The sequence below is a fragment of the Ailuropoda melanoleuca genome, chromosome 6 (assembly GCF_002007445.2).
Source record: "Ailuropoda melanoleuca isolate Jingjing chromosome 6, ASM200744v2, whole genome shotgun sequence".
Lineage (NCBI taxonomy): Eukaryota > Metazoa > Chordata > Mammalia > Carnivora > Ursidae > Ailuropoda > Ailuropoda melanoleuca.
Genome location: NC_048223.1, coordinates 33,331,539 through 33,346,972, shown reverse-complemented (window position 1 = coordinate 33,346,972; position 15,434 = coordinate 33,331,539). Strand labels below are relative to the sequence as shown.

At 38.8% G+C, this 15,434-nt stretch overlaps 1 protein-coding gene and 1 long non-coding RNA gene across 14 annotated transcripts in view; one reads left to right on the top strand and one right to left on the bottom strand.

The window, feature by feature from the left end:
* NKTR (natural killer cell triggering receptor) overlaps window positions 1–15,434 on the top strand; it is a 55,277-nt gene that overhangs the window by 32,939 nt on the left and 6,904 nt on the right. For 8 of the 13 annotated variants that reach the window (XM_011232807.3, XM_011232808.3, XM_034662145.1 and 5 more), the window contains 7 exons: window positions 2,418–2,447; window positions 2,974–3,119; window positions 4,304–4,526; window positions 4,979–5,134; window positions 9,927–10,014; window positions 10,441–10,586; window positions 11,866–14,751. In XM_011232807.3, coding sequence (XP_011231109.1) covers window positions 2,418–2,447; window positions 2,974–3,119; window positions 4,304–4,526; window positions 4,979–5,134; window positions 9,927–10,014; window positions 10,441–10,586; window positions 11,866–14,751 — 3,675 coding nt within the window. Of the gene's footprint in view, window positions 1–2,417; window positions 2,448–2,973; window positions 3,120–4,303; window positions 4,527–4,978; window positions 5,135–9,913; window positions 10,015–10,440; window positions 10,587–11,865; window positions 14,752–15,434 lie in introns of those variants that run through there. The other 5 variants (XM_034662151.1, XM_011232809.3, XM_034662149.1 and 2 more) reach the window with 5 other exon arrangements.
* LOC105240385 lies at window positions 6,137–8,361 on the bottom strand. Its single transcript, XR_004626036.1, has 4 exons — window positions 8,020–8,361; window positions 7,833–7,905; window positions 6,464–6,605; window positions 6,137–6,280 (listed from the first exon to the last, which is right to left on the bottom strand). It is a non-coding gene; the product is annotated as an uncharacterized LOC105240385 (long non-coding RNA).

The window sequence follows — 15,434 nt, the reverse complement described above, 5'->3', positions numbered from 1 at the left end:
TCTTTGTGGTTCTTTCTCCTTTAGGTATGTTTTCATAAGTATGTATAAACTTATATATTTTTACGGTAGTCTTTGGCCTTAAGGTCTGAACTTACTGAGTGTCACCACTGCATGGGTCTTTACAACTGTATAGTTTTGAAAGATCAGTACAATTAAGAGTTGGAGGGATGAGATCTCTTTGTCTGGTTGAGTGGGATTGAGTAGCTTGGACCAAGTATATCATTTCTCCCTGCCCATTTGGCAGTGTCCTCTGTTTATCCATGTCTGGTGTTAGCCTAGTGCCAGTATGCCTGCTTTACACTGTTATTTCTACTCCTGCAATGTAGGCTGAGAATCCTGAGGGGCTTCTTTGTTAAGATACTTTCAGTATTCTTAATATGTAGTCTAACCTGATTTAAGTATACATTTGTATTTCTGCCTCCTGAATTGTGGGTACAAGCGATGGACTTAATTATTCACACCAGTTTAGGCACAGCAGTCCAGCTGAAGTTTGTCCCTGAAATAATTGTTCTTGTCTTCATTTGTTTTCTTCACTATTGCAGTACAGGACCAAGTTTTTTTTGTCTTCAGTTGTCATTTGAATTCAAAACAAAACTGGAATCTGTCATAAAGGTAGCAATTCTGTCCTCAAATTGAGTCTCAAGAAGTATGTTGCTATTTCACTGGGGTTAGCTAGAGTGTTTTCATTTCACCACTTGCTCCAAAGGTTTGCCATAAGGTGGTTTTTACCAGACTCTCTATTAGCCAGTGTGGCAAACTGAATGGGGTTCTGTGCGTTTTAAAAAAAATTTGTCGGCTTTTCCCAAAAAGACCTGAGAGTTTGAGAGACAGGATCAAGGATGGAGGAGGAATATAACTAATCAATAAACCGCTCCTTGTTTTCACTGCTACGTATTTGAAATCGATCCCATAACATTGTAGGACATTTTTTCCTTTACAAATTTTACCTCTTACATCTTTCATACAGTGGGATCACTGTCTAGCATATGTACTAATTTCTTCCTATCATAAGTGTCCTTTGGTAAAGTTTTACATATATGGGAAGCACATTTCCATTTTAAGGTTATTATCCAAAGTAGTTTCCGGATGCTAGTTTAATTATTTGACCATTAGTTCCTCACCTGCTTGCCAGATTTTCTGTCTTTTTTTCTTTCTTCTGTCTGTTTTTACTCATTTTTACTATTATATCAGCTTTAATTATAACTTCTCAGTCTTCTAAGGAGAATTTGAGACTTTGTGGTTTTAAAACTCAAGATTGCTTTTAAAATTCTGGAACTTCTTAAATTGACAATTTTTAAAATTAAATTCTGTAGTGCTTTTACAGAACTGAATATTCTTAATGTAAGTATAAATGCTACCATTCCTCATAGAATAATGATTTTTAACATTGTTGTGAAGGTTAAAATTGTGTTTTGTTGAGTTACATGTAATATGGGAGATCCTAGCACAATTGACTGCTTTAGCATGGCCTGATATGCAGTGTCCTTTCTCAAATTCTTCTATTTCTCATTCTTATAAACTCAGATTTTTGTGGTACATACTTCTGAGTCTAGTTACCTGCTTTTGAATTTTTTCACTGCAGTTCACATAGTGTGAAGATTTGTGAAAATGCTATGGGAAACAACCAGTTTGGGTTCAGAATGTCTTAACAAAATAAATGTACCCCATAGGCTTCCCAAGAATGACTGTCTGCCAGTTTGTGACTGTAGAAGAAGCAGGTTGGGCATTTTCTGGGCCATAGAAGTGTAAAGCGTCTATAATGTTACCACCCATCATTACTCACTTGCTGTCAGAAGTGTTAACAGAGGGAAAGTTCGCTCCCTGTTGCGTTTCAGAGTTGCTTTGAGTGGCAGAGCTTCACCTTAGGTGGGAGGGGCAGGAAGTTCTGGAAACAGGACTCCTGAGGCTTACCTCCATCTGCCTACTTAAAAGATGCAGACTGACTCAGTATGAGAAATAACAAATAGAAGAACTCATTTAGGTGTGGGGGCCAGGTATTGATCACACTTTTCTTTCCTTAGGACTAATGATAGTGCTTTTTATTCTCTTTAATTATCTTGATAAATTTTGAGTTTGTGTTTGCTTTTGTTTTGGGTTCGAGAGTAACTTTAATGTATTTTTATGCTGTCTATTTCAAAGCTGTTTCATACATATGTATAAGGGTAGTCTTCATATTGGAGAAATAAATACAACTTTGTAATTTGTTAAAATCTTAAGTGATTTTTTTTAACCAGTAAAATGGCTACTATTGCTGTTTGTAAGGTTTTTAAGTTTAGATGTATACCACATTTAACTTTTTCCCTATCTTTTTATCTTTACCCCTTTGTTCTCTACATGCTGTGCTTTAAACCCTTCTGCTCTGTTCACCTGAACACCTGGTTTTTGCCATCTTCTTTGTGTTGATGTTTATTACACAGTACCACAAAACCTGCTCCACACCTGGATGGGTAAGAGTGATGTTTTATTACCTTGGGGAGTTGTTTGGGTGCTCAGTCCAATCCAGGTTGGATCATGAGTGAACCTCAAGGGGGTGCTCTTGGTCTCTGGGTTAATCTCATAGCCAAGCCCCTTCTTAAGGATCACAGGTTGGTCAGTCTTGAGAACTCATGGCTGTCATGTCACGGAATGGAGTCTTATCTGGGCACATGGGTAGACTCCCAGTCATGCTCTCGAGTGAACCTGTAGCAGTAGTTTCTGAGTATCAAGAGCAGTCTGACTGTTCTCAGGCTCTTTACCATAAAATAGTTAAGAAATATTATTTTAGGCAGAAAACTAAGGCCCAGTTTGAATAATTGTTGTTTTTTCCTTTTATAAAGCAGATTTCAAGTTCTAATTCCCTTCTAGTTGTTTCATTCATCAAACACTTTGCTTTTATTTTAAGGTCTATAGACATGTTATTTATAGCAGTTGTGATTACTGCTTATGGCTTAATCGTCATCAAACCAATTCTTTCCTGAATTTGTACTGTGACAGGGTTCATGTCGTCTTTGGATTAGTTATTTCTGGTTTTGAAGTAATCGAACAGATTGAAAATCTGAAAACAGATGCTGCAAGCAGACCTTATGCGGATGTGCGTGTTATTGACTGTGGGGTGCTTGCCACAAAATCAACAAAAGATGGTGAGAGTTTTTGGGAAGTGGAGGGAGCTAGGATATAGGTAAAACATGTTGACGACTATAACTTAAACATACCTCCAGGATTTTAGTAGTGGAGGGAACCATACAAGTAGTATAGCGATAGCCCCGATGCTTCTGTATCATACCTTCCATCCAAGCCATGCACAAATCTTATCAAATCTCCCTTCTTTTTACTTCCGCCTGCTATCAGCCTTGTCTAGACCTGGATGATTGCAGTAGCCTCATGCATGTTCCGTTTACCTCTGTCCTTCTCTATAATCTTTTCTCAGCAGCAGTAAATTTCTTTTTTTTTTTTTTAAAGATTTTATTTATTTATTCAACAGAGACAGAGAGACAGCCAGCGAGAGAGGGAACACAAGCAGGGGGAGTGGGAGAGGAAGAAGCAGGCTCATAGCAGAGGAGCCTGATGTGGGGCTCGATCCCATAACGCCGGGATCACGCCCTGAGCTGAAGGCAGACGCTCAACCGCTATGCCACCCAGGCGCCCCAGCAGCAGTAAATTTCTGACTGGTCTCCTTGCCTGTACTCATGAGCTTCTGTAATCTGTCCTTAACAGCAGCCAGAGAGACCTTCTCCAAGGGCTCTCTTCTCAGTCAGCCAAAGCTGAAAGTCTTTACTTGGTCTGTAAGGCATCTGCTCTCTGCTGTTTCTCTCCCCTCTTCCCCCTCATCAATTGTCATCCTGGCCATGTTGACCTTTACTCAGACACGCCAAGCTTGCAGGGACCTTCGTGCTGGCTGTCCCCTCTGTCTGCCACACTCTCCATCCGGATATCTGTATGACCCCTTACCTCACTTTCTTCAGTCTCTGTTCCAGTGTAATTTTCAGTTAACCCCCACTCTCCCTGTTCCCTTTACCCTGTTTTTTTGTGTGTGTTTCTCTCCTAGCACTTTCCATTTGTCATATTGTGCAGTTACTTATTTTCTTACCCGATCCAGCTAGAGTATAGGCCTCATGAGGGCAAGGGGCCTCATGAGGCAGCAAATTGTTACCTTACAATCTCAGCAGCAAATTATATTATCAACATGAAGAAAAGTTTATTTAAATTTTGTCTTTAGTTTTCTGTTGATAAAGCATGTTTTACGATACTAGGTAGTCACATGTTTTACTCTGAAAGGTAGGCACTGAAATCCAGTACTAATATTCTCATTAATATTTCTTAAAAGTTTTTGAGAAAAAAAGGAAGAAACCAACTCATTCAGAAGACTCGGATTCCTCTTCCAATTCCTCTTCCTCTTCAGAATCTTCCTCAGAAAGTGAAATTGAACATGAGAGGAGCAGGAGGAGGAAACGTAAGAGGCGGCCAAAAGTTAAACATTCTAAAAAGAGACGAAAGGAAGCAAGCAGTTCAGAAGAGCCAAGGAATAAACATATAATGAGCCCAAAAGGGTGAGTGCGAAACACCAGGGGAATCTTAGGCTAAAAAACACACACATATCCTGATGGGGAAAGCTTGTGCAGTTGTGTAAACTTAGCTTCATAACCTATTACTGAAAAAGGATAATATTTTTTGGACTTTAATTTGAAATTTGACTATTCTAGGGGTAGCACAGACATTTCATATCAAAGATTTATGTGTTTGCACATAAAAAAATCCTTGAAACTTAAAAAAGTTAGGATCATTTGACAATTTTCATACCAGAATTTTAGTACTATGGCATTTAGCACTGTGTTTATATGTTCCCTTTGTGAAAACCGTACAAACCTTTTGAGTGAGATTTGTAAGTTATCAAATCTGTTTTATTGCTATTATTAATTACTACATAATAATATTATTTAAGATTATCGTGAAATGCAAACATTGCACATTTTAATTGGTGACATTCTTTGTTCTTTCTAAGTCACTCGGAGAGGAGTGATACCAATGAAAAAAGGTCAGTTGATTCAAATGCTAAAAGGGAAAAGCCTGTGGTCCGCCCGGAGGAGATTCCTCCAGTTCCTGAGAACCGATTTTTACTGAGAAGAGATATGCCTCTTGTCACCGTGGAACCTGAACCGTAAGTAGGGTTATAAACAGCTGTGTTTTCATTTCTGTGAATGATAATTCCATCAGCTCATTGCGGTTCCACACTCATTTATTGAGCATGACCTATAGTCAAAGCACTTGGAACTATACTGTGGGAGATGCCAGGTTAATGAATGACATGTACCTTACCTTTCAGAATCACATTCTACTTGTAGGGAAGAGGGTTGGGCAAGTTGGCCAGGGGAGAAGTTCTTACTGGAGCTCTGGAAAGGTTTCTTTACTAATTTTTTTTTCCTTTTCATTAGCGGTGAGATTTGGTTGTCAGAACAAAGGGTCTGTTTGGATTCAATTGAATGATAAAACGTGTTCCAGTTTGAATAGTGTAAAATTAGTTGCATAGTGATTGGGGTTACAATTTAGTATCATAAGTATGCGACTCTTGCTAACTTGCTCAATGATAACTTCTCTGCATTGGGAAAGATAATGTGTAGCTTTAGATGTGGTCTCAAAAAATACTATGTAGTATATTTTGTGTGTTATCTCAGGTTTAGAATTATTAAAAGAAATGTTTGAACAAAAATGCCATAATGTGGCATATCATTGATAAGTTCCCTATGAAGAGTTCTATTGAAGGCTGAGAAGTGATGCAAATGTCCCTCTTTACAATCAGGTTTCCACATAAGGTTATCATTCAGTTCATTAAACATTTTTAAAGCCAAATATTGTCTCATTTTAAAAAGCTGTTATAGGGGGTGCCTGGGTGGCTCAGTCCTTAAGCGTCTGCCTTCAGCCCAGGGCGTGATCCCAGAGTGCTGGGATCAAATCCCACATCGGGCTCCTCCCACTGGGAACCTGCTTCTTCCTTTCCCACTTCCCCTGCTTGTGTTCCCTCTCTTGCTGGCTGTTTCTCTCTCTGTCAAATAAATAAATAAAATCTTAAATAAATAAATAAAAAGCTGTTATAAAATAGGATGTATCTTTTCAAAAGCTTTTCACATGCTGATGTTTTCATTTCAAATTCTGGCTTGTTAATAAATTTTAGTGGGACTCTTCTTTCTTAAAATGAAGACACCAAGTTCATTGATCAAATCTGTTTGGCTTTCAAAAGGCAGGAAACTTGAAAGGTCAGTTTCTTTCTCATACGGCTGGTGTTGTCCATGGGCTATTTTTGTACAGCCTATGAGGTAAAAAAAAAAAAAAAAAATTTTACATGATTACATGTTTGTAGAAAAAAAAGAGTAGTATTTTGTGACTTTTTGAAATTAAATGAAACTCAAATTTCAGTGTGCGTAAATAAAGTTTTACTGGAACACCGCCATACCCATTTGTTCACTGTAAGAAAATATGAAAGGGCTGTTACCATGTGACAGCAACGGACTCGAGTAGTTGTACCAGAGTTTGTATGTGGTGCCCTGTTGCTTTACACTGCGGCTTGGTGTGCTACGAATCACAGTGATGCTGTGTACAGCTCACCAGGATTTCAGGTCCTGCACGTATAATCCCTGTATGTGAAAAGAGATTTTTAAAGATAAAATATGTACAGTCTCATTACAGATCAGCATTACTGGAAGAACAGCATTATCTGTTTTGATAGGGAACACTGTGAATCCTAATTAGGTGAAATATTATTCGCCACCGCCCCCACCCCAGAAGAACTCCGTTCCTCTCCTTAGTAGATCTTTATTACAAAGAAATGATATCAGTTGTCATGTTGCAAATTTTACTGATTAAACATTAGTGAAAATCTGTTTTCTCACTTGTTATCCGAGTACCTATATAATAGTCTTAATTTTCTTCTTGGCCTACAAATCCTAAAATACTTACTCCCAGATGTTTTTCAGAAAAAGTTTGCTGACTTTTTTTTATCTGGTGTTATTAAGCAGTGACTGCGTTTGTGATTGAAAAGTGCTGATAATTTTTTTGGTCATCACTCTTTGGTCACATAACATTTTTGGAAGTTATTTTGTGCAGAAGTATTTTAAATTATAATTGGCTGGTAGTTGTGTCATTTAAGATAGCACAATTGATCTATTTTATTAGGATCTTTGAGATTTTGACCAGTTGTTTGGGAGCTGTAATTAAGTGTGCTTCAAGAACTCAGCATATGCAAGGATAAGAAGCAGGGGCTATCAGCCATAGTGAACTTGCCACCTTACTGATTTACCAGCAGTTAAGCTTGTATCATTTGTAATTTGCTTAGCGGAATTTGGATTCCACACTTGGTTCTAGTTTATTTGTTCTCAACCTTAGCTGTAACAGCTTTAGAATAATTTGCAGGCTTTTAAAAATACCAACTTCTGGGCCATACAGCAAATCAAATCAGAGTGTTCTGGGGAGAAGGTGGAGGGTTGTACCATTGGACCAGTACCTAAAAGGTTCCCAGGTAAACTTTAATTTTTGCTGAACACGTTTAGGCAAGTTCAGTGCTTTTTCTTCATGAGGAAAATGGGGTTAACAGTTAGTTGCCTAGCCAGAGTACCTACTTATCTTACTGTGAGAATTAAGTAATGTCATGAAATGACTGAAAAAACTACACATATACTTTGTTAAGATTCTTTTATAGTAACATTGTATGTTTATCTGGAGCCCAATTCCTGGAGCCTTAGAAAACCCTGTCTGTTGGCTTTAAGAGTCAAGTTAACATTTCTTTCTGTGACTTAGGGCAAGATTTGTAACCTCTTACTCTTAAAATTCTCTGTCTTTAAAATAAAAATGCTAATAGTACCTACCTCATAGTGTTGTTACGAGAATTCAGTGAGCTAATGCCTTTAAAGTGCTTATTAACAACCAGCAATGAACAATCTGAAAAGGAAATTAAGAAACCATTTCTATTTAAAACAACATCTAATAAAATACTTAGGAATGAATTTAAAGGGGCGAAAGACTTGTACAATGAAAATTACAAAATATTTAGACCTAAATAAATGGAAAGACGTTGCATGTTCATGGGTTGGAAGACTTCATGTTGATAAGATGTCAGTACTCTTCAAAGCAAGCTTTGGATTCAGTGCAGTCCCTATCAAATTTCAGCAGCCTTTCTGCAGAAATGGAAAAGTCAGTATCAAATCATGTGGAATTTTAGGGGGCCCCTGAATAGCCAAAACAGTCTTTGAAAAAGGAGGACAAAGTTGAAGCACTCATACCTTCTGATTTCAAAACTTAACACAAAGCTACAGTCATCAAAATAGTGTGGTACTGGCATTAAGATAGATATATAGACCAATGGGGTAGAATTGAGAGTCCAGAAATAAACCTGTACTGGTCTGTATGGCCAGTTGATTTTAGAAAAGGATGCAAAATCCATTCAATAGAGAAAGAAGTCTGTCTCTTCAATAAATGGTGCTGGGAGAACTGGATTTCCACATGTGACAGAGTAATGTTGGACCCCTACCTCACATCATATATAATAATTAAAATGGGTCCATGACCTAAATACAAGAACTAAAACTGTAAAACTCTTAGAAAACATAGGAGTAAATTTTTATGACCTTGCGTTTGGCAGTGAATTCTTACATTTGACACCAAAAGCATGGATAACAATAACAAGAAGACAGCTCAATTTAAAAATAGGCATAGCACTTGAATAGATGTTTCATACAAATGGCCAGTAAGCACACGAAAAGATGCTTAACATAATTAGTCATTAGGGAAATAAAAATCAAACCCACAGTGAGATAATACTCACCTGCCAGGATGGCTATAGTTTAAAACAAAACCCTAAAAAACTAGTGTCAGCAAGGATATGGAGAAATTCCAATCCTTATACATTGGTGGCAGGAGTCTAAGATGATTCATATGTTGTGGAAAATAGTTTGGTTTTTCCTCAAAAAGTCAAATATAGATTTACCATATAACCAAGCAATTCCATAGCTAGGTATATATTCAAAAGAATTGAAAATAGAAAAACAGATACTTGTATGTCAGTGCTCATTGCAACATATTCACAGTAGTGAAAAGGAAGAGACAGATCCCAAGTTACCAATAGATGGTTAGATAAACAAAATGTGATGTGTACATGCAATGGATGTTATTTGGCCATAAATTAGAGGTTACCAGAGGCTGAGGGAGTTCAGGGGGCTGGGGGGGGGAGTATAATGAAACAAGTTTTAGAAAGATAGTAGTGATGGTTATACAACAGCAAGTAATTAATACACTGAACTGTACACTTTTAATGGTCAATTTTACGTTACATACATTTGACTCAATTATGTTAATGCTTATTAACATAATGTCTGACACATCATAAGTACTCAATAAGAGCTAGCCATTGTGTTAGTAACAGATAAATTTGAGGTGTGAAGACTTCTCATGCATGGAGGACGACAGCTGCCACAAAGTAAGTCTATGCTCTTAGAATTACCATAAGGCAGCAGATTCAGAGCATTGAAGAAGGGGCAGATTATTGTAGAGTGGGGGAGACAAATGAGTTATTAAAAAATGTAAGATAAAGTAAAATATAGTTTTAAAAACAAAATTTAAGCATCAAAGTCAGAAATACCTTAGGATTCTCTTAGAACATCACTGTTTTGACAAGAGACAGGTAAAAACGGGTTTTGTTTAAAAGTAGTACTATATTTATAAAGATGCGTAGTATCGAACATACATTTCTACCCAGTTGGGTTTTTGGGTTTTTTTTTTTTTTTTTAAGGTTTGGCATTTAAAGAGTTTGCCTAGAAAATCAGGTTACATGGAGTGCCTCATTCTACAAAAGTGTTGGATCTAAATGAAATGATTTTGTATTATAGGAGCATAAATTCTGCATTTAAATATTGAGGACACTGCCTAGCATTTGCTTATTTTTAATTTTCAGTCTTCTTTTCCAGGAAGATTCCTGATGTTACACCCATTGTAAGTGATCAGAAACCATCTGTATCAAAATCTGGACGGAAGATTAAAGGAAGGGGCACAATTGTATGTGTGTTAAGACTTTTCTTATTTTCAAATTACTTATCTAAGCAGTATAGGCAAAATCCTAGCTTTAATTTTAGGTATAGTCCAAGATCCGTTAAGGAGCTAGTTGTATTTTCCATAGGTACTGCTATTAGATCATAATTTCTTGCGGCATTTTAAGTATGAAGTGATATGTGAAACAGTGAGTGAGTATGTTGAAAAATCTTAGTATGTTGACTAATCTAGGCTTAGAATGTAACCATTAGGACTTCCAAGAAAAATCCTGTTTAGTTTCTTATGTTTGAGATAACTTCATACCATCCTTTTGTACTTTAATCGTTCTTGCTTTTGAATGGCATCTGAGATTGAGTCTTCTACCTGTGTCCTATTCCAGACTGTAATTGAGCAGTGTTTTAAAAACAGTTACTCCTATCTTTGTTTTTGAAGCGCTATCACACTCCTCCAAGATCAAGATCATGTTCCGAATCAGACGATGATGATAGCAGTGAAACTCCTCCTCACTGGAAAGAGGAAATGCAGAGATTAAGAGCATACAGACCACCTAGTGGAGAAAAATGGAGTAAAGGAGACAAGTAAGAGCTTTGAGTATGAGCACAATCCTGTGTTTACTATATTTTAAGTGTTAAGAGGCTAGAGACTTCTGGACTTTTCATTAAAGACTTAACATTTAAAGTTAGACCGTAACCAAAGAGAATACATTTGGGAATACGTGGCAGAAAGAGAGCTATTAAGTAGAAGGGCTGATGGGCTTCAGGGTGCTTTTAAATCAGAATTCTGTCTTCCCTCACAAAAACCATAAAACTACTGAATCTTTCTAAGGTATCTTGTACAATTTTAGAAGTAATCAGGATTTAAAAATCATATAGCAGATTATATCCTAGCCAGGTCTCTTAGTCACTGATGAATGACTTGGTAGGTAGGAATATCTGTGCCTGGCATGTGCATTAACTTCTGACCCCACGGACTGTTGCTTCTTCAGAAGTGCACCCATCTCTTACCCTCAGTAACACCCCATAGTGGAATAGCTATTGTAGAAATGGGGCTGGCTCCGGAACAGCTAGTGAAAAATACACCAGTGGACCCTCTATAGTTGTTCATGGTAGCAGTCTCTTCTCCTCTCTGGGTGTCCAGTAGAATGGTTAGAAGTGGGAAGAGGGAATGTGTCTGCTGTGTAAGAGTGATTTAGATGCAGTGGTATAGAGAACTCTCAATTTTGAGCCCTGACATTACCCATTACCACTAAGATTGTAAAGCCTGCATCTATTTTCATATGCTTTTTCCTTAGTTTCTGTAGTTAGTAATTTAACTAAAATCTTAAGAGAAAGTCTTAATTACCTCTGTGAAGCTGAAATAAAAAATAGCCATGCTAGCTTCTTAAGAGGCTTCCTCTTTAAAGTTCAGGCCACTGTCCTGTATCTAGGAATCAACAGAATTGTTTGGAAACTTGATTTGATCTCCCTCAGAAATTGTTCCCGGAGGCAGAGGGTCATGAACATCCTAGCCAGGGAACTCAGTATGTCAGCAGTGGTCTCGTGATGAATTGTTTTGGTTTGGTTCAAAACCGTTTTTCTGTCAAATTTGACATCTTTTGCTTAGTTAAAAAATCCTTTTATAAGTGAATCTGTTAGTAGTTGTCAGTGTGTATCTCTGAAATTATGAGGTCAAGATGAGGCCTATCACCCTTTGATATATCCTTCCTATGTGTGCTTCAAGTGTTGATGGAGTCAGTACTTTGTTCTTAACTAGGCTTTTGTCAATGCATTTGTATTAACAACAAATGTGTGTTTTAAACTTAGAGCATAGAAAACATGCTTGTAAATAACGGCATGCATATTGTATCCTTTTTAATAGATTAAGTGACCCTTGTTCAAGCCGATGGGATGAGAGAAGCCTGTCCCAGAGATCCAGATCGTGGTCCTATAATGGATATTATTCAGACCTTAGTGCAGCAAGACACTCCGATGGTCACAGTAAAAAACGCAGGAAAGAGAAAAAGGTTAAACATAAAAAGAAAGCTAAAAAGCAGAAGCATTGCAGAAGACACAAGCAGACTAAGAAGAGAAGGATTATTGTACCATCAGACAGAGAATCCTCAAAATCTTCCACTCGACGAATGAAGTCCTCTTGTGACAGAGAAAGGAGATCTCGTTCTTCCTCGTTATCATCTCATCACTCATCAAAGAGGGACTGGTCTAAATCTGATAAGGATGACCAGAGCTCTTCAACCCATTCCAGCAGAGACTCCTATAGATCTAAGTCTCACTCGCAGTCTTACTCTAGAGGAAGCTCAAGATCAAGGACTCCATCAAAATCCTCATCACATTCTCGAAGTAGATCAAAGTCCAGATCTACTTCCAAGTCAGGGCACCAAAGGACAGCATCAAAATCACCAAGACAAACAACCTCTCAGTTAAGTGAAAATAAACCAGTTAAGACGGAACCTTTAAGAGCAACAGTGCCACAAAATGAAAATGTCGTAGTACAACCAGTGGTGGCGGAAAATATTCCTGTAATACCATTGAGTGACAGTCCCCCTCCTTCAAGGTGGAAGCCGGGACAGAAGCCTTGGAAGCCCTCCTATGAGCGAATTCAGGAAATGAAAGCTAAAACAACCCATTTGCTGCCCCTCCAAAGCACTTACAGTTTAGCAAATATCAAAGAGACTGGAAGTTCATCATCCTACCATAAAAGAGAAAAAAATTCAGAAAGTGATCGGAGTGCTTATTCAAAATACAGTGATAGAAGTTCGGAAAGCTCACCAAGGTCAAGGAGCAGATCTTCTAGGAGTAGATCTTATTCCAGGTCATACACAAGGTCACGAAGTGTAGCTAGTTCACATTCAAGATCTAGGTCTGCCTCATCCAGATCTCATTCGCGAAATAAATACAGTGATCATTCACAATGTAGTAGATCATCGTCATACTCTTCTGTTAGCAGTGATGATGGAAGACGAGCCAAGAGAAAATTTAGATCCAGTGGGAAAAAAAATAGCACTTCAAATAAGAGGCATAGCAGCAGCTCTGAGAAGAGACTTCGCAATAAATATGTGAAAAGCAGAGAGAAGTCTTTGAGTCAGAGAAAGTATAGTGAAAGCAGGTCATCTTTAGATGATTCTTCAGACAGTGAACAGTCAAGTGTTCAGGTTACACAGTCAGCACAGGAAAAAGAGAAGCAAGTCCAAATGGAAATGAACAACAAGCAAGAGAAAAACAGAGATGAAGAGAAATCCAAGCCTGGACAGGAATGCCTTCGTTCAAAGAAAAGGGCCTTGAAAGAGAATCTTTCTGATCACCTTAGAAATGGCAGTAAGCCCAAAAGGAAGAATTATGCTGGGAGTAGATGGGACTCTGAGTCAAACTCTGAACGAGATGTAACTAAAAACAGTAAACATATTTCCCGGCCATCTTCTGATAAGGAGGAAGGTGAGGCTACATCAGATTCTGAGTCAGAGTTTGGTGAAATTCACAGCAAAGCCAAACCCCCAGCAAAGTCTTCGGCAGGTAGTCCGCTGCCTGATGGTAATGGCGCTTGGAAATCAAGTAAGCGGCGGTCTTCAACCTCTGACTCTGGGGGGTCCTATTCCAATTCAGAAAACACTAGAAGAAAGGCACGGAAGCACAAACATGTGTCAAAGGAAAATCTTAAACGGGAACAGACCAAAAAAGCGAAGGAGAAATTGAAAGGGAAAAAAGACAAAAAGCACAAGGCTCCAAAACGAAAACAGGCATTTCGCTGGCAGCCTCCACTAGAATTTGGTGAGGAGGAGGAGGAGGAGATTAGTGAAAAACAAGTTACTCAGGAGGCAAAAGAGAAAAAACAAGTTTCTGAAAATAGTGAAACCATGAAAGAAAATACTCCACACACTGAGAAGTCCTGCGAAGAGGGCAGCCTTTCAGGTAAATGTAATCCAGTCATGACTTCATCAGATACTGATCAGCCTACTAAAGAGGATAGTAAACTCGGCGCTTCTCCCACGGCTTTCAATCCTGAGGGACACGGAGCCGCTTCTCCCTCCAGCATTCAGCATGTTGCAGAAGGTGTCCCAAGCAGCGTGGAGGATGTACTGCAGACAGATGACAACATGGAGATTTGCACTCCTGATAGGAGTTCCCCGGCCAAGGAGGCATCCCCTCTAGGAAATTCAAAGCTTGCCACCCCAGACAGAAACAGCGTTCTAAAACAGGATATGCACACACAGCATCCTGAGACCGAGGAGGTAAAACAGGAAAGCAGCGTGTCTGAAAGCAAAACGATGGGGGACATGGGGAAACGGGACACCAGTTCTGCTAGCCTGGCCAGTGCCGTGGAAAGCACTGTGAAGAGAGAGGGGGCTGAGAAGAGCCAAATTGGTCTCCTGGATAACAAATGGAAGCCCCTGCAAGGGGTGGGGAACCTGGCGGCACCGACGGCTCCCACATCCAGCGCCATGGAGGTGAAGGCGTTGACTGCTGTCCCTGAGATGAAGCCACAAGGCTTGAGGATAGAAATTAAAAGCAAAAATAAAGTTCGGCCTGGGTCTCTCTTTGATGAAGTAAGAAAGACAGCACGCTTAAACCGGAGGCCAAGGAATCAGGAGAGTTCAAGTGATGAGCAGACACCTAGTCGGGATGGGGATAGCCAGTCCAGGAGTCCAAGCAGATCTAGAAGTAAATCTGAAACCAAATCAAGACACAGAACAAGGTCTGTCTCCTACAGTCGCTCAAGAAGTCGATCTCGAAGTTCCACATCATCTTATCGGTGAGCAATGTAGTTAGTCTCTTTCCTTCCCCCCCTCCAACCCCCGCCAAGGAGCGTCTGTTACTGTTTAACTTGGAAGAACATCAGAATTACAGACAAGATCACTATTTCCAAATATCTGGAAGGGAATAAGGGGAGGTCTTGTGCTGTGTGACTAAGAGAGCCGATTGAGGACATAGGAAGTGGGGATTTTAGGTGAAGAAATTTGGATTCAGTGTCAAAAACTATTGCTTGTCAATTAAAGCTCTCTGGCAATAGAAATGAATTGTCATGATAGGTGGTAAGTCTCTCTTTCTAATGGTGTGACGCTGCTCTTGCATCTCTTAGTGATGCTATAGAAGGAAATCCTGAATTTACAGAATGAGGTAGGCTTTAGAGATCATTGATCTAACGCTCCATTTTACACAAGTGGAAGGGGGGGCCAGAGAGCCAACGTTAACCTTCCCAAGACCTGCATCTAGTTGATCTTTATTCAGGGGTTAGCAAGGAGGGGAATGGTAAAAACCATCATCTTTAAATTTATTTATTTTGGTTCAAGTTGCATCTAACTTTTGTCATCAGCATAGACTGGATTGTGCAGAAAATGAGAATTTTTACAAACTAAAAAAATGAAGTTAATAAGTAATTTGTGTTCCTTTTTTTTCCCCTTGTAAATATTTCATGGTTTTACCTATCTCTCTTAA